This window comes from Caretta caretta, chromosome 1, assembly GCF_965140235.1.
Source record: "Caretta caretta isolate rCarCar2 chromosome 1, rCarCar1.hap1, whole genome shotgun sequence".
NCBI lineage: Eukaryota > Metazoa > Chordata > Testudines > Cheloniidae > Caretta > Caretta caretta.
In genome coordinates, this window is record NC_134206.1 from 49,406,763 (window position 1) to 49,425,528 (window position 18,766).

At 39.7% G+C, this 18,766-nt stretch overlaps 1 protein-coding gene across 3 annotated transcripts in view; it reads left to right on the forward strand.

The window, feature by feature from the left end:
* The window catches only part of PDS5B (PDS5 cohesin associated factor B), a 266,958-nt gene that overhangs the window by 222,074 nt on the left and 26,118 nt on the right, over window positions 1–18,766 (forward strand). For all 3 annotated transcript variants that reach the window (XM_048847181.2, XM_048847201.2, XM_075127882.1), the window contains exons 25-30: window positions 1,479–1,683; window positions 8,950–9,064; window positions 9,757–9,889; window positions 11,207–11,326; window positions 11,652–11,714; window positions 15,016–15,161. In XM_048847181.2, the coding sequence (XP_048703138.1) occupies window positions 1,479–1,683; window positions 8,950–9,064; window positions 9,757–9,889; window positions 11,207–11,326; window positions 11,652–11,714; window positions 15,016–15,161 (782 nt within the window). The remainder of the gene's footprint in view (window positions 1–1,478; window positions 1,684–8,949; window positions 9,065–9,756; window positions 9,890–11,206; window positions 11,327–11,651; window positions 11,715–15,015; window positions 15,162–18,766) is intronic.

The following is an 18,766-nucleotide window of genomic DNA, read 5'->3' on the forward strand; positions in this document are numbered from 1 at the left end:
CAACCCCAATTTTGTGAGCATTCATGGTATGCCATACAATTTCTATTCCCAGATGTGGCCCTCAGGCCAAAAAGTTTGCCCACCCCTGCGATAGGCCTTCTGCATTCTTTCCTCACCACTTCCACTCTCTCACTGGTTCCAGCCTTCATGTCACCTTTATTTTTCTCACATTCCCACGTCTGTGCCTGCTATGCATCTTCCCCTGTGCATAGAATCATTCTGCAAACTTGTTAACCAAGTCACATTCCAAGGCACTGCTACTGATGCTCAATGGAACAGCAATCTATATCACCTAGATGGAATAAAAAGCTATACCTGGGTGTCAATTCCATATATTCCATTTCAGACTTTTGTACACATATATGTTTCGAGTAACCCTTTGGTATCGGAGCTCATTTCTTAATGTTAGACATTCAGACCCATCCCTCTTTAATTCTCATCCTTTGCTTACTGGCATCAGTTGATTCTGGTCACAGGTGAGGATGCCAACTGACAAAGCCACAGCCCAATGGTGCTTCATAGATTAATTTTCAGGCAATATTCTAAAAGTGGAAAGATTATTTTTCCCCCCTCTTGTTATGGTCTACTTTCTGATCTATGGTCTTTCACCTAGCAGTACTTCAGACAGTCACAGCGCTCCTGTGCTGGTTGTGGTATATTTTTGAAACTGTATCTTGTTATAACATTTTGTGCTCTCTGCGTTTAGTGCACTAATTACGCACCGTTTGTTGTCCATTGCTGAATTAATTTTGCACTGTTTAATAGATAATGTATGAATGTTCATGTTATAGTTCTAGTGATTGAAACTAGGTTATTGTATAGCTACTTTTCAGGAACCAAGACTAAAGGGGAGGATATCTTTTGCCATTGTAACAATATTTGTAAACTTTTGTTGGCCATCTCTTGATTAAGCAGGAGATGTAGAAAGCTGAAGTTAGGCAGGGAGATGGAGTTTGCCAGGTACTTTTCAGTGGCCTGAAAATCTGTTTTGATTTTGCCACTTTACATTTCCACATGGTTTTTTTTGTTTGTTTTAACTATCAATAAAGGCTTTATTACTTCAGAGGAACTCCTTATTTTAGGCCCTGATTCAGCAAGGTACTTAAACGTGCTTAAATTTAAATTTGTGAGCAGTCCCTTTGCAGTCAATGGGAGGGAATGCTCATGTGCTTAAAGTTAGGCACATGCTTCTCAGGTGAACCTTAAAAAGGCTTCAAGGTTGGACCTAAACCTACACTTTAACATTCTTCTTGTTCTATAGGGGATTTTCTGTCCTTCAGGATACATTCAGTTGAATCCAAGTGAGTTCCTGGTTGGGGGAGGAGAAGAGATCTTCCTTTTCTATAGAATAGGAAGAATTTTATGGCTGCAAGGGGACAGATTGATTTTTTTTCATACATACCATTCATTTTTGTGTGTAACTTCTAAAAGTCTCTATTATATGTAAAAATTCTCAGTTTTTTGTATATTTTTTACAGGATGAGTGTTACCAAGTTAGACAAATATTTGCTCAGAAACTCCACAAAGGCCTTTCCAGACTACGGCTCCCGCTGGAATATATGGCCATTTGTGCATTGTGTGCAAAAGACCCGGTGAAGGAAAGAAGAGCACATGCTAGGCAGTGCCTTGTGAAAAACATAAATGTGAGAAGAGAGTATCTGAAGCAGCATGCAGCAGTGAGTGGTAAGAAAAAAAAATAGAAGTAATTCTCAGCAAATGTAAATACAAGTATGCTAGCTTGTATGCAGACCTTGACTAGACTGTAAAAATACTGATTTATTTTTGCATAATATTTCAATAAATAAAAAGTAATAAATTTAATTTAAGAAATACCTCAGCTAATGAAAGGTTATACACATCTTACAACTAATTTTACATAACAGAAGTTGTTAAAATAGAGTATACTGTTACAAAATGAAGTATTACAACTTTTTATTGAGAGTTGTATCGGTATTTGGCTCAAAGTTAGACTGTAAATTAAAATTCAAGGGATAATGCAGAGGTATTGTTACGTATGACAGCATTATGAACAAAGTGTTCATTTTAGTTGTTTAGTTTAGATTTTAGTTCATTAGTTAACAGGAAACAAGATTAATGGTTTAAAAGCACATGGTGTCAGATTTTGTCTGGCCCTTGTGCTGGTGTATTCCAGAGCCTCCCCTCTAATCCTGTGTGTCCTACAATTGTAGTCTCCAGCACAAAGGGAATTACAGGCACTGGTCCTTCTCCCATACACCATTGCAGTTTAGTCCTTGATATGTTTTATGAATCATTATGGAGAGACACTAATTAAGGTTGTAGCTAATTTTCCATTATAATTTCAGTTTTGGCCCATATGCCTAATTTCACCAGAATTAAATAAATGTGCATGAAAATGGCCCTAATAACCTTTTTTCGAAATTTTAAGGCAACTTGGATAATTTTAATTTGTTTAAAATAAATAAAACTTTTATAAAAAAAAGTTTCCCTTTGATTCTTCGCTTGTCCTGTGACAAGCCAAATGTTTTTGGCATGGCCTAGGATTGGCTAAATCGATTTCATTCTGTGTGTTTCAGTGACGACTGGTATATTTGACTAATTTTAGGAAAATGGGGTGAATTAATAATTTATTATATATAGTGGTCATGAAAAATGTGAGTCCGCTGTGATTCTATGTTGGTATTGTAATCTCTACATTGGGCAAAGGGTTTCAGATTATGTTCTTTGAGTTCTTAAGACTTCAGGGTGGGGATTAGGAATAAATGGATTCCTGCACCACAGCAATTCTTGGAATGATTTAAAAACGTAACTTTTGAAATCTAAAGAAATTCTAGGACCAGTATATTTAAGGCCATGAAAAATGTATCGGTAATGTCAGAGGAAAATGTTAAAATAAGTGTGTGGTTAATGAAAGCTAATCCATTAAGAAATTAGAAAAGTCAAAGGCAAGATTATAATTTTTTAAAATGTACAAGTATGTAAATCAATATCAAGGTCAACCAAACAGCCTTTGTTGGGCCCATATCTCCACCACACACCACTCTAAGTCAATAAGCACCCTGTACCACCTCATGCTTCTGTACAAGAACATAAAAGCAGAACTGCCGCCACCATCCCTCAGTTACCTCTTCTCACCCAGGGCAGCGAGATGAAACCTAGTGAATGTCCAATCTGCTGGTTCTGAAATCAAGCTAAACTTCTTTGAAATCTTCTTCAAATCCTGAGAATCATTTTTGAGATCCTGTTTTGACTGCCATGAACTGATAACCAACTGTCTGGATGAAAATTTGTTTGATCTGGCCCCCCTATAGCAGGGCTTTTTAAATGGTGGATTTGAAACCTGTGGGATTGAAACACTGTCCATCCTACGATGGACTAATCCCTCTGCAAGAGACTCTGATGCTTACAGATTCACTGTCTGATACATGAGCTTGGCAAGGGCACTACTTTAATACGTGGCCTGACTTTGGTTCACAGTCTCGAGTTCAGGCCTCAGGTCTTGCACCAGGCCCAGTGCTCCAGTGCTCTCTTCTACAATAGTTATTTCATCTAGACCACATTTCCCTATTTTATTTATAAGAATGTCATGTGGGACTGTGTCAAAAACCTTACAAAATCAAGATAACATAAGATATATCACGTCTACTGCTTTCCGCCGTCCAATGGGTCAGTAACCATGTGAAAGAAGAAAATAAGGTTGGCTTGACATGATTTATTCTTTTCAAATCCATGTTGACTATTACTTATTATCCAATGAGCTTCTAGGCACTTAAGACTACTGAAGATGAGGCACCAAGGAAAGTCCCAGCACCAATATCAAAACTGACCCTCAGCTTTTGACACTGAACCTGGTAGTAACATCTCAGGTCTTAAAGTCAAGGGCTGAAATCGGACAGTCTGAGCACAAAGGCAGAAGCTCAAGAAGGAACTCAATGAGCTCCTGTGTGGGAACAGACATAGCAAAACCTTCAGAGTAAAATCGTCCAAGCCTCACACAGCATCGAGGGATGGTGTGAAGGAACAGACTGCAGTGCAACAGACTCTACCGCAGTGACCTTCGCATTGATGCCAGCCTGGGGGCATCAAACTCGTGCAAACCCAGGTCCATTGTTGGCACCAAGATGACAGTCAGCCCTAGTACAGAGTTAGTGCGTTGTACATTGATGCCATCCCTAGAGGAATTCTACTCTTCCGAGCCTTCACCAGGGCAGACATTATTCTCCATGTCATCAACCAGAGACCCTTCCCCTCTCAGGTGTTCAGTCAGTGCCATTGAGAGACCTGCAGTCCTCAGCCACCGCTGGCCCACCAAGCCTGCTGTTGGTCCAGCCAACAGCCTGGGGTCATCTGTACGCATACAGCGTGTCATGGCCTTGTTGGGAGTAATGGCCTTGCCTGCACAGGCATCAAGGAACTAATCTCCACCACTAAGAATTCAACAAACATGTGGACAAAGGTGATCTGGTGGATATAGATTTTCAGAAAGTCTTTAACAAGGTCCCTCACCAAAGACTCTTGAGCAAAGTAAGCTGTCATGGGATAGGAGAGAAGGTCCTCTCATGGATCAGTAACTGGTTAAAAGATAGGAAACAAAGGGTAGGAATAAATGGTCAGTTTTCAGAATTGAGAGAGGTAAATGGTGGTGTTCCCCAGGGATCTTTACTGAGACCAGTACTCCAACATATTCATAAATGATCTTGAAAAAGGGGTAAGAGGTGAGGTAGCAAAATTTACAGATAATAAAAAGCTATTCAAGATAGTTAAGTCCAAAGCAGACTGCAAAGAATTACAAAGGGATTTCACAAAACTGGGTGACTGGGCAACAAAAGAGCAGATGAAATTCAATTTTGATAATGCAAAGTAATGCATATTGGAAAACATAATCCCAACTATACATATGAAATGATGGGGTCTAAATTAGCTGTTACCACTTATGAAAGAGATCTTGGAGTCATTATGGATAGTTTTCTGAAAATATCCATTCAATATGCATTAGCAATCAAACAAGCTAACAGAATGTTGGGAATCATTAGGAAAGTGATCGATAATAAGACAAAGTATGGTATTGCCTCTATATAAATCAATGTACGCACACATCTTAAATACTGCATGCAGGTGTGGTCACCCCATCTCAAAAAAGATATATTAAAATTGGAAAAGATATGGAAAAAAACAACAGAAATGATTAGGGGTATGGAATAGCTTCCATATGAGGAGGGATTAATAAGACTGACTTTTCAGCTTGGAAAAGACATGACTTAGGCAGGATATGATAGAGATCTATAAAATCATGATTGGTGTGGAGAAAGTAAATAAGAAAGTGTTGTTTACTCCTTCTCATAACACAAGACCTAGGAATCCCCACATGAAATTAATAGACAGCAGGTTTAAAACAAACAAGAGGAAGTATTCCTTCACACAGTGCACAGTCAACCTGTAGAACACTTTGCCAGAAGACATGAAGGCCAAGACTACAACAGGATTCAAAAAAGAACTAGATAAATTCATAGAGAATAGATCCATCAATGGCTATTAGCCAGGGTGGGTCGGGATGGTGTCCTTAGCCTCTTGTTGCCAGAAACTGGAAATGGACGACGGGGCATGGATCACTTGATGATTACCTGTTCTGTTCATTCCCTCTGAAGCTCTGGCATTGACCACTGTTGAAAGAGAGGATACTGGGCTAGATGGACCTTTAGTCTGACCCAGTACAGTAGAACCTCAGAGTTACGAACACCTCAGGAATGGAGGTTGTTCGTAAGTCTGAACAAAACATGGTTCCTTCAAAAGTTTACAACTGAATATTAACTTTATACAGCGTTGAAACTTTACTATGCAGAAGAAAAGTGCTGCTTTCCCTCTTTTTTATAGTTTACATTTAACACAGTACTGTAGTGTATTTGCTTCTTTTTTTTTAATCTCTGCTGCTGACTGATTATGTACTTCCAGTTCCAAATTAGGTGTGTGGATGACTGGCCAGTTCATAACTCTGGTGTTCATAACTGAGGTTCTACTGAATGGCCGTTCTTATATGTATGTTTACATAGCCTCCACTCAGCTCACAGGAAGTACCTAAGATTCATGGTGGGGCCCAACCATTACAGTACAAGGTTCTGCCCTTCAGACTCTCCACTGCACTGAGAGTTTTCACTGGTGGTTGTGGTAGTACATTTAAGGAAATGGAAGATCCATGTATGCCTGTATCCGGACAACTGACTGATCAGGGACAGGTCTGAGCTGGTGATTTAAATAGCTTCAGATTGTGTCCCATCACTTTCATCTCAACTGGGAATCCTTGTGAACTGTGAGAAATAATCTCTTACACCATCACTGATAAGATTTTATAGGAACTTTGATCAACTCTAGATCTGAAAAAGCCTAACTGCCAGACGACAGGTTCCAATCTCTTCAGTCCACCAGTATATGACCTACAGGCAAGACTATGACTGTTTGTGTGTGTCTGGGACTCTTAAAGCCCTAAATCAGCGTACAAGTACATGCCACCACTTGCCAGATTTTACCTTCAACACTTATAACTGTGGCTGAGGTCCATGTACTCCCCTTTCACACATCACATGAATAGGATGATCATAATTCTAGCTCAAGTCCTGTGAGAGCTTGCTTTGAGGAAAGGGTGACACCTTCTGTCCCTCTCCCCAACAGTAACTCTTCTCATGGATGCTGCAGAGCCAACTGAGACGTTTACTTGAACCACCTTCAGATGCAAGGCACGTAGTCTCAAGATGATTTGAAACTACACATGGACATCTTGAATCTGAGGGTAATCAGATTATTTTATAGCATATAGTATCTTGCCCATTCTGTGCAACTCCACGGTTCAGATTTTGATGAACCACATTGGTTAGGCACTACATAACTAACCAGGAGATGCTCAGTCATCTTCTTTTTGTGAGGAAGCTTTCAAGTTCTGGGACATGATCCCACTGAGTCTACACCTGTCAGGGGTCAACAGTAGATTTCCTGAATAGAAATGTGGCAACCAGCCATGAGTGGTCTCTGTGGAAATTCTGTCCTAGACCCCATATTCTGCAGGGGGGACCTCCCTCCACAGACTTGTTTGCCACAGTGGACAACATCAAGTGTCCAAATCTCTGCCCTAAAGAAGGTGAGAGCCCTGGCTTCCTGCTAGATGCTTTAATCTTTTTTTTTTTTTTTTTTTTTGTGGTCTTAGGGCCTCCTGTATGCTTTACTTCCAGTTCCCCTGATTTCACCCCACCCCAGCCCATGAATAATATCTAAAAATTAAATGACAAGACCTTGATCATCATGATAGCCCCATACTGATATGATAGCACAGGTGGTTTTGGTTGTTGGATCTGTTCTAGATGTCCAAGCAGCCTCCCATATGTCACCTGGCTTACCTACACATAATATCCCAGAACTTCAGTCAGATGCTGCACCTGCAGTCATTGCATTTGATGGCTTGGATGTTGACTGATTGACAAAACTATTGTAAAAGATTGTGCTCTACAAGTTCAGGATATTCTTGTGCGAAGTAAGAGACCTTGCACCATAAAGACATACTTGAATCTTGGATTATATACTACTTCTGAAACAAACTGGGCTAGCATTTAAATCCCTTAAGGTTCACCTTGGCACACTATCAGCATGTCGCACTCCAGTTCATATCCTCTGGTATCGAAATTCCTTAAGAGCCTTCTTCATACTTGTCCTCCAGTCAGAGACCCAATTCTCATGTGGGACCTTAGCATCATCCTTTTAAAACTTATAGAGCCTGCCTTTGAGCTTCTGTTGAAATGTTCAACATGCCCTCTTAACTATCAGGATGTCTTTCTCGTGGCCATTACCTAGGCATGAAGAGTCAGCGAACTCCAAGCCATTGCAGCTGGCACCTTAAACAGCCTTCCACAGGAACAAAGTGATGATGAGACCACATCCCAAGTTCATCCCGGAAATGGTCTCAGAATTCTTCCTGAACCAATCCATCACCTTGCCAGTCTCCTTCCCAATCCACACTCAACACCGAGAGAGAAGAAGCTGCATAGTTTGGATCTCTCCAGAGCCTTTCATTATTACTTTAACAGGACTAAACCTTTCAGGTTCTCCCTCTGCCTCTTTATAGCCATATCAGGCCAAGCTAACTCAGACTCTCACGCAGTATATTTCCACCTGCTATCAATTGGGCTGTTAAGCCTTTCCCACTGAACATCAAAACACATGCCACCTGTGCCCTGGTGGAATCATTCACCTATATCAGAAATATGGCACTTTCTGAGATCAGCAAGGTAGCAGTACGTGAAGCAACCTGCTTGCTTTTGTTCAACATTATGCCCTTGACATGGCAGCCAGGTCAGACACCTGTTCAGGAGAGCAGTATGCAATCACCATTTGACTGATACAGCTGAAACTCCTCATTCCCACCATCCAGGGAGGTTACTGCATGCCAGTCACTTATGCTGGAATCCACACCAAGACATACTGGAAGAAGACAGAACAGTTAATTACCTTACAATAACTGGTTTCTCGAGATGTAGTTATTGTGGATACTAAAGTTTGCCCCTCTGTCCCTGCTTTTCAGAGTCCTCAGTAACATGGGGTTTGAAGTCTAAGAGAACTTAAGGAGGGTCACGGCTGTCCTGCCCTTTATGCCCTCATACAGGAGAACAAGGGATTCACAAGGCACATGTGAGGCCTTGATAGACACTGTTAGTCAAAAAATCAGTTCTTGTGAGCTTGAGGCGCAAGTGTACTTATGGTAGGGTCCATACGGACAACAATATCTCAAAGAACCACAGTTACTGTAGGGCAAATAACTGTTCTTCATGTCCACCAAACCAGCACTAGTCTATATATTAATGCTGATTGACTTTATATAGTGCTCTTTGATTTTTATGTGAAGGCAAAAAAAAAAAAAATCTTGAACTAATATACAGATTTCTGTCTCAACTGTTTTCCTTTTTTTTTTTTAATTCTGTTCTATACTTTCAGAAAAACTATTGTCACTTCTACCAGAATATGTTGTTCCATATACTATCCACCTTCTGGCACATGACCCAGATTATGTGAAAGTCCAGGATATTGAACAACTTAAGGACATTAAAGAGTAAGACACTTTCCTTTGATACTATTTTTTCTGAGGATTTCTAAGGCCATTTCTGTGCTAACACTTATGCCAGCAAATCTTTTGTTGCTTATGGATGTGGAAAAAACAACCCCCCTGAGTGACATGAATTTTGCAGCATAAGCTTTTGGCTGCACAGTGCTATGTTGGTGGGAGATGCTCTCCTGCCGACATAGCTACAGACTCCCATCAGCATAACACAGCAGCACAGCAATTTTACAGTGGCACAGCTGTATCGGTACAGCTATGCTGCTGTAAGCTTGTAAGTGTAGACATGGCCTAAGATCTAACTTGTCACTTTGAGATAATTCCATGGTAGTTTAAGTTACAGATACCATGATAAATTGTCCAGTACATAATTATGAAGAGTAATTATTTTCTTAAATTAGTATAAAAATACTAAATATTCCTAGTTCATATTGTCTGTTTAACTCAATGGTGTCAGGCATTTGGGAACTGTTCAATGTGAGTAATGCATTTTTCCTGCTCTTGCATTTGGTTATTCCTTCCCAGTATCTTTAGAAAACTTGAAGATGAATTCATTCCCAAAAGCCAAACTGATCAGTGGATGAATTCATGTTAAAGTAAACTGTATTCTTAAACCAGATCTTTTCAAGGTTTCTTTGACAGTTTTTCTTATTGTACTTAACAAGGAAAACCATTTTTCCCCTTAGGTGCCTATGGTTCATATTGGAAATATTGATGGCTAAAAATGAAAATAATAGTCATGCGTTTATCAGAAAAATGGTGGAAAACATTAAGCAGACAAAAGATGCTCAAGGACCAGATGATCCAAAAATGAATGAAGTATGTTTTACCTTTAATGGAAGTTGCTTATTTATTCCAATATCTTGAAACTGAGGAATTTTTTACGCCTATTTTAAAATATGTATATTTCTGAATAGAATTATATATAGAAGGCATTAGGTGTTCTGTACACTAGAATCAAAGCTATGGACTTACTTTAGGTTAGGTGTCCTGTTACATACTTGGCTTCAATAGATGCCTATATTCTTCAGAAGCGAGTTGAAATTGTCAGGAACCTATTATCTTTCTTTTAAAAATTAGTTTCAGTAAACCATTTTCTTTAAATATGCGTAACATCTTTACTGGTTTATAAATTTAAGTTCTGGCAAGTTAGGTTTGAGTTCTATAAGGGGAGACTTTTCTACTTTGCAACAGTGTTCAAAAATTGCAGTGTAATTACCAGTAAGCAGTTTCTTGAACATTTATTTTAAAAATATGCACAAACCAAATTTCTCTAACTTGTATTAATAACACAAACGTGTCAGATATTTGGATCTCTTCATGTTTTTATGTAAATTACGTGATATATTCAGATTCTGAAAAAAGAAAAGGAGGACTTGTGGCACCTTAGAGACTAACCAATTTATTTGAGCATAAGCTTTCGTGAGCTACAGCTCACTTCATTGGATCATGCGATGAAGTGAGCTGTAGCTCACGAAAGCTCATGCTCAAATAAATTGGTTAGTCTCTAAGGTGCCACAAGTCCTCCTGTTCTTTTTGCGAATACAGCTAAAAACCCCCTGTTTTAGTTGCTTATAAATTTCCCATGCTTGATATGGGTTGCAGGCTAAAAGTTTTTTAAAGTTCCAGTGGAAATAATTCAACCCTTTCCGAGAACAGGGTTAAGCCTTTTTTCCTTCCGTCATTTCTCTGAAGAGCTCTAGGGCCTCATGCTTCGAAATGGAAACTTGGAATTTGGCTGAAACACATCTTGGTGGCAAGGAAGTACCTCTTGCTGATCTCACGAAAAATCCACCCAGGTCACTAGAGTGCATGGGTGCATCAACAGTGTGCTGTTAAGTGGATGGCTTACAGAAGCCAGACTAATTAGTGTAGACAGATTGAATATTTTCAGAAATTACATTTAACTGTAATGTTTTAATCTTGAAATGTACAGTTTTCTAATGTAGCGAGACCACAAGAACCAGCTCTGTTTGACCACATTGTCTGATCACTCAGGTAGCAAAGAAATCCTTTGGATTTTGAATAAGTTCCAGTATGCCTCTAAAGTGACACATCAGAGCAACTTGTTACTGTCAAAATTAAGGGCAATGCCAAGTCTGTTTAAAAAAATAACTCATTTTTATTTTGTAACAGAAACTCTACACAGTTTGTGATGTAGCAATGAATATCATTATGTCAAAGAGTACAACATACAGTTTGGAATCCCCTAAAGACCCAGTACTTCCAGCTCGATATTTCACACAACCTGACAAGGTATCATGTGGGGTTTGGGTTGGATTTTTTTTTTTTTTTCAAATTAAATTGCGCTAACAATTTAAAAAGACAGGTTGCTTTCATCTGTTTTATTAAAATGGAGCTCTTGTAATTTACATAGTCTCTTTTTACTTATGATCCCAATAATGTCTCAAGTCAATGCACATGTGTTATCTTAAATGTTCAGATTTAGCGTTTAAAAAACATAGATGGTTTGAAAAAAGTCAGGTTTAAAAAAAAAATTGCCTGTACCACCTCATGAACCTATTTTTGTAATTTGTTTATTGATTAACCTTTCTTTTCTTCTTTATTCCCTTGCTTACAGAATTTCAGTAACACCAAAAATTATCTCCCTCCGGAAATGAAATCTTTTTTCACTCCTGGAAAGGTATGGGTTTTTTTTATGATTACCTGTCTGTTTTTTCAACTGAACTCTCCCAATAAGCTAACCATTGCACAGGCACAAAAGAAGGCATGGCCTCTGCCCCAAAGGGCTTAAACACTTTAAAAAAACAAAAACAAATCCCACAAAACAGGGACAGAAGCTGGGGGGAAGAGAAACACGCAACAGTAAGGTGGTTGTCTCCTGTTAATACAAAGTTTAGCAAACTTGTAAAATGTTGGGTTTTTTTGAACAATGTTATATTTCTAAAAAAATTTATAGTAGACTAAAACTGTATGAAATATGAACTAGAAATAATGGCAACAATGTTAAGAAAACATACAGGGAATCTCAAGTTGGAGTAAGCAGGTTATATTACTTCCGTATTTGTTACTGGTGCAACTGGAATACTATATCCATTGCTGATCTCCATCAGAAGGATGCTGATAAACTGGAGAGGGTTCAGAGAATGACTAAAGGGTTAGAAAACATGTTTTATAGTGATAGACTTGGAAATCTCAATGTAGTTTAACAAAGAGAAGGTTCAAGGATAACTTGATCACAGTCTAGAAATATCTACGTGGGAAACAAAAATTTGATAATGGGTTTTTCAGTCTAGCAGGCAAAGTATAACAAGATTCAGTGGCAGAAAATTGAAGCTAGTCAAATTCCCACTGGAAAAAGGTGCAAATTTTTAAGTGATGGTAATTAGCCATTGGAATAATTTACAAAGGGTTGTAGTGGATTCTCCATCACTGGCATTTTTAAATCAAGATGGGATCTTTTTTTTCCCTAAAAGAGATGCCCTAGTCCAAACAGGAATTAATTCAGGGACATTTTATGTCCTGTGTTATGCAGGAGGTCAGAGTAGATGATCACAGTGGTCTCTTCTGGCCTTATACAATGGTCAGGAATGGCAGAGGTGAAAGTGGGCCGGTACGGCATACCGGTAAGAAGTGGCCATCAGTATGGGCCTGTAGGCAGTCTGCGGTAGGGACCCTAGGGCCGCTGATGGGACGGTGCGGGGGGGAAAGCACAGCTGCCCTGGTGCCCAGCAATTTAAACTGCTGCTGGAGCCCCTGGCGGCGTGAGCCAGGCAGCCCAGAAGGGCTGGCTCGGGGAGGCTGACCCCCAGCCCTGCCCCTTCTGCCCAGGGGCCCAGAGCCGGGGCCCTGTACCCGTAAGTCTTCTATGTTACTTTCACCCCTGAGGAATGGTCTAGGTATACTTGGTCCTGCATCAGTGCGGGGGGCTGAACTAGATGACCTCTCAAGGTCCCTTCCAGCCCTACATTTCTATGATTCTATAATGTAGGAATCTGTAGTCCAGATTGGAGCCCAGTACAGCCCCTGTAAGGCTCCCTTGTTCTAAGGGCTGCCTTTGTGTTTCTGCCTGAGTTCCCCAGGCAGTGCGGCATCTTGCACAGTGGAGTCAAGACACCAATGACCAAACTAGCAAGTGGTCATAGACGCTTTAAGGATCAGCAACAGTTGGGGCCAAGTAACCAACCAGTAAAAACTTCTGACAGGAGTCTTCTCTCTCTCATTACAATAGATAGAGCTGCCGCATGCAAATTAGGTGTGGATGAATGGTAATATTTGATTGTGTTATCTCATGTCTGAGCCAAATTAAGAATGATCTGCTCTTTTGATGTGGCCCTGCCTATAATCAAATCTTAGGTACAACAATTGTTGTTAATTTAGCTTAATTATAACCAAATGTCTTCAAAAGTAGCCTACACACTAGATTTTAATGAGTTTTAACTGTATAAGAAGTTTGAAGAGTTTTTCTCATTGCTAAGATCATCGAGGACAAAAGGAGGTCTGAAGTGGTGCTAAATTTCGTAAAGGACCTATTTGTTGATTGATGTTAAATAAAGTAACAGATTTACTTGCACATTCTGAGAAAAATTAATATTATATGCAGAGAATAACTGAATTGTGGGAAGGATATTTTATGTTCTTCATACACAATAGAGTGAATCCCTTCTGTAAGTGTAAAACTCAGTTCAACCTTAACTTTGGAGGCACAGCGAGCCCCTCTGTATAAGACACACATTCTGTCTACAGAATCGCTGATAACTGTCTGTCTTTGGTAAAGTTTGCATGTTATACGCCTTCATCATTCAGTGTAGTCAGCTAGAGACAGGGACTAGTTTAATATTAAACAGTCCTGTAATAAAAAAGTAAATAATGGATTATACTGTCATCCAGTGGTGAATTGGAGCTGGTTCGCACCGGTTCACTGGAACCGGTTGTTCAGTTTAGAAGGGACAACCGGTTCTAAAAGGGCTTCTAAATTTAACAATCGGCCAAAAGTGGTGCTGGTGGGCTAGAGCATCCATGGGGAAAATTTGGTGGGTGCAGCTCCCTGCCCCGCCCCAGCTCACCTCTGCCCTGCCCTGCTTCCCGCCCCCCACCCCCCGGCTTCCCGCGAATCAGCTGTTTGCGTAGAAAGCCTGGGAGGGCTGAGAAGCAAGCGGTAGCTTCGTGCTCAGACCGAAGGAGGCGGAACGGAGGTGAGCTGGGGCGGAGGGGCGCGAGGAGGTCCACCCGTGCTGCAGGTAACCCAGGGCGGGACAGCACAGGGGAACCACTCCCTGCCCCAGTTCACCTCCGCCTCCCTGGACCTGAGCGCTAAGCCGCCGCTTGCTTCTCAGCCCTCCCAGGCTTCCCTCGCGAACAGCTGATTCACGGGAAGCCGGGGGGGTGTGGAGAAGCAGAGCGGGGCAGCGCGTTCGGGGCGGAGGCAGAGTGGAGGTAGCTGGGGCAGGGCGCAGGGCAGGGAGCTGCCGGTGGGTGCTCTGCACCCACCAAATTTTCCCAGTGGGTGCTCTAGCCCCGGAGCACCCACGGAGTCGGCGCCTAAGGCGCCACTTTTGATGTGATCAGTGTAATCATGTAAAAATCAGACCACTCTTTATTGAAGTGCTAACCTAAGATCCAACCATGTTTGGAAATGTTGGCTCCCTGGGTGAAATCCTAATCTCATTGAAGTCCGTAGCAAAAATCCCATTGATTTTAATGGGGTCAGGATTTCATCCCAAATGTTTTGCTTCTGAACCTATTTTTTCCTCATGGAAATTGTAGTCTCTGCCACCTTCCATCTGGCTTCAGTTGTAACTTTTATGTCCTTTTATTTTTGCTTTTTAAGTAAATTGTGTTCTAATTAAAAAAAAGACGCTGGTGATTGTAGAATGTGCGCAGGTTGCATGCAAACATTTTAAGCTTAGTACATGTTATTTCAGACAAGGTATGTAACATACTAAATATGTAGGTTAAAATAAAAAATATATTTTTGGTTTCAGCCCAAAGCAGCCAATGTTCTTGGAGCAGTTAATAAGCCTCTTTCAGCAGCAGGCAAGCAGTCTCAATCCAAATCTTCACGAATGGAAACTGTAAGCAATGCCAGCAGCAGTTCAAATCCAAGCTCTCCAGGAAGGATCAAAGGGAGGTGGGTATATAGCAGTGCAGCTTTGATGCTCAAGTATTTTTATTAAAGCTGCAAGAGTTTCTATAATATTGGTTAAAAGTGCTAGACTGAATTCTGTTCTCTTATGTTCGTGTACATCCAGAATAACCAGCACACTAGTATAACTGAAACCAGAATTTGGCTCACTACCACAATGAAAATAGATAAATTTTGTAAAAAGTAGTCCAAACACATTACAGGAAAGCAAATTGAAATCGTCATGTACAATGTAAAATAAAAAGTAACCCACATTCAGTTACAGATCTGGGGTTCTCATCAGGCTTGTGTAGTAAACAGTAATTCCAGCTACTTCATCATCATCTCCCATTGAGTCTGAGAGTGTAAGGACGCATGAGCTCTCTCGTGACCTAAGATTTTTGGTAGACTATCCTGTGGTGGTGAATTACGTTGCCTCTGGTCACCTGACAATATATCAACTTTTAATTTGTAATACTAGTTTTAATGTGACCAATGGTTTGTAACTAAATCAATTCGTGAGCAGTTGATGAAGGCGATTGATTGCATATATTGGAGCACCTGCTGGAAGGACCATGTTGAAGAATAATTTAGAAGTAATACAAGTAGTATATGGAAATAGTTGTTCACTGAAGACAGGTGGGAGGCTGGTTTCTTCTCTGGTCCAGTGAGTAAACTTCCTCTGTTAGGCTAATAATCTAGCTAGATTCAGATTGTTCAGCAGTCATCTCATTGTTGCAATGCAACAAAATGTGTAGGCTGGGCTGTAATCTCATCAGATTTTACAAGTTGAACAGGACCAAGTTTGGTTAGTACTTGAATGGAGACCTCCAAGTTAAAAACAAAATACTGCACAAAATGAGGCTAATGACTCAGTAGGTATCACTCCTCTTTGTAATCAGTACTGAGCCAATCTACCAGCATGATGGCAGGACATTGCAACACTGTATATGTATATAGTCTTTGAGATGAAATGTAAAACTGAGCTCTAGATCACTCCTGTCCATTAAAGATCTCATTGGCACTTTTTCTAAGAGTAGGAATAACTGGGACAGTCTTCAGACCATATCTTAGAATAAGGAATATATTCCACATACCTAAATTATCCCTTTGCTCTGTTAGATAAGATAGTCTTCACTTCTTGTCCCTAAACAATTGTGCAGTGTTTGCAGTGTTAAAATGCTTGCCTCATTCCAAAGTAGATGAAACAAAATGATCCTCCATATACTATAATAATACTTAGCTCTTATATAGTGCTTTACTTTAGTAAATCCAAAAGTGCTTTAATAAGAAGGTAAGTATCATTGGGAAATAGAAGCACAGAGCAGTGAAGTGACTTGCCTAAAGTCACCCAGCAGGCCAGTGGCAAAGCTGGGAATAGAACCCACGTCTCCTGCTTCCATTCTGGTGCTCTATCAACTAGGCCATAGTGTACACACACTTTTTTTTTTTAAAGTGCACGCAGTGGTGTGGGGGTATATTTATGTACACACTATATCACTTGTATTTTTGCAAAAAGGACTGTGTACATGTTTTCTGCTTGAACTTTGAAAGAGGTACAGAATCCTGTCCTGTGACTTAGCCAATCTGCCCCCATATCTGATATGTAAAATAAATGCCACCTTAACTGAGGAACAATCTTAAGACTTACTTGAGAATTTATGTAAAACAGCTTGAAAGTTACTGTTTGATAACAAGTATCCAAACACAGCCTTCAGTAACTGAAAAAATACTGTCTCTACATGTCTCACTTTTTCACTTTACACAATTATGTGATATATGAACTGTCCTATTTTACTATTGAATTGTTTAAAAAGTTTTATTTTTATCATCTGTGAAGCTAAATGAATTATCTATTCCATCATTTTGAATTCTCATCACTGAGTTTCAGTGCCCCCCCAGTTTGCCATCAACATCTTTGTTTTGGCTAGGAGTGACAAATTATGATATGATGCGACATACTGCGATGTGTCAGCTCCAATAACCGAAGTTGAATGACTCTGCCAAACCTTTTCTGGCTTAGGGCTCAATCGTCTTCTGAATTCTAGTCTTGTTGGTTGATGTATTATGCAGCTATTAAGCTAAATTCTTATTCCAGAATTTGAATTTTTAATGTGTGGTTTTAGAGGAATTTAACATGAGGAAAACTTAGGAAAAAAAATATAATGAGTTATATTAAAATTAGTTAGCCAGTAACTTTCTAAATTACATTTAGTCAAAGTGTATTTGTTTTTAATTGTATCTTTCTCCTTCACAGCTAGAGATGGCTGGAATTTTCCAAATTTTGATTTTTTTTAATAAAAATAAACTGGTGAAATTTGACTGAAAAAGGGAAAATTTCAACTATCTTTTTTGAAAATTTCCTCCTGTTTTTTTAGCAGCTGTTTGCAGTCCAATTCTGTTAGATTATGTAGTGAAGTTGTGATTGGGGTCCCAGGGCAGCCACACTGAGGTTACTCAATTCGGGCAAACTGCAAAGAATGGGGCAGACAATCCCCAAAGCTGCTGGATATTCCAATACTTAGATTTACCAAACCAGCATAAAACAGCTTCTACAATACCTTACAGGTTGCACAGAAGCCAAAACATATTTCTCTTATAGCATCCCAGTGTTGGGCTTCCACCCAAACACCCAAGTCAAATATGAAAGTTCTACAATTCCCAAAGGATCGGACACATTACCTCCCAAGTTAATGAACATTTCAGATCTTACCCAAATACACGCTTATAGTCAATTCTTATTAACTAAACTAAAATTTATTTAAAAAGTAAAGAGAGAGGATTGGTAAAAGATTAGTATACATACAGATGTGAATACAGTTCTTAGATCAGTTTCATAGTAGGGATGGTGAGCTTTGGTTCTTAGAATTAGTCCATAGATTCAGTCCAATGTTCATATCCAGAGTGATCCAGGTGGGACTGGAGATCTGTCTTATAACTTAAGACATAAAGCATCAAGCTGATCTGATACTAAAAGGATCAGGACCCAAGGGTTTTGAATACAGTTCTAGGCCTTCTTGCCTAGCTTTCGCCAAAGGTCTCCGAGCTATCATCAAGACTTTGAAGTAGACCCATTTCCTAAGCATCACCGGTATTTAGCTACATGGATTAAAGTAAGGCAGTTGCTTGTTTTCCACCATTCGCAGGTGATTTGCTATACATTTTAAAGAGATCAATACCGTGACATCACTATATTTACAGTTCATTTAAATGTTATCTCCTTTTGATCTCTGAGTTAACAGAATACAGCATAGACAGGAACCGTTTGGTTACATTGTTAACCTCTAACAATATATATGTAAAAACACAAACATTATCTACCAATATGTCCCTAAAGGTTGAATTTGGGTCATTTATCCTGCAGGATGCTTAACCTTTTCTGCAATGTGTCACAGAAGTATTGAATTTATTTGACATCAGTCTGATTGGGATGTCACAAACTGAACATTGTCTTCACTGCTGAATCAAAGACAGAGGATGGCCTCGGTGATTGACTCTTGTTAAAACAGATTTCTTCAGTAATTGCAAAAATGCTGGGGAAAAGCCATTAAAAAAAAGTGTTATATAAGTCACCCGTTATGACATTGCCAGTGATAGGTGATCTGAAAAAT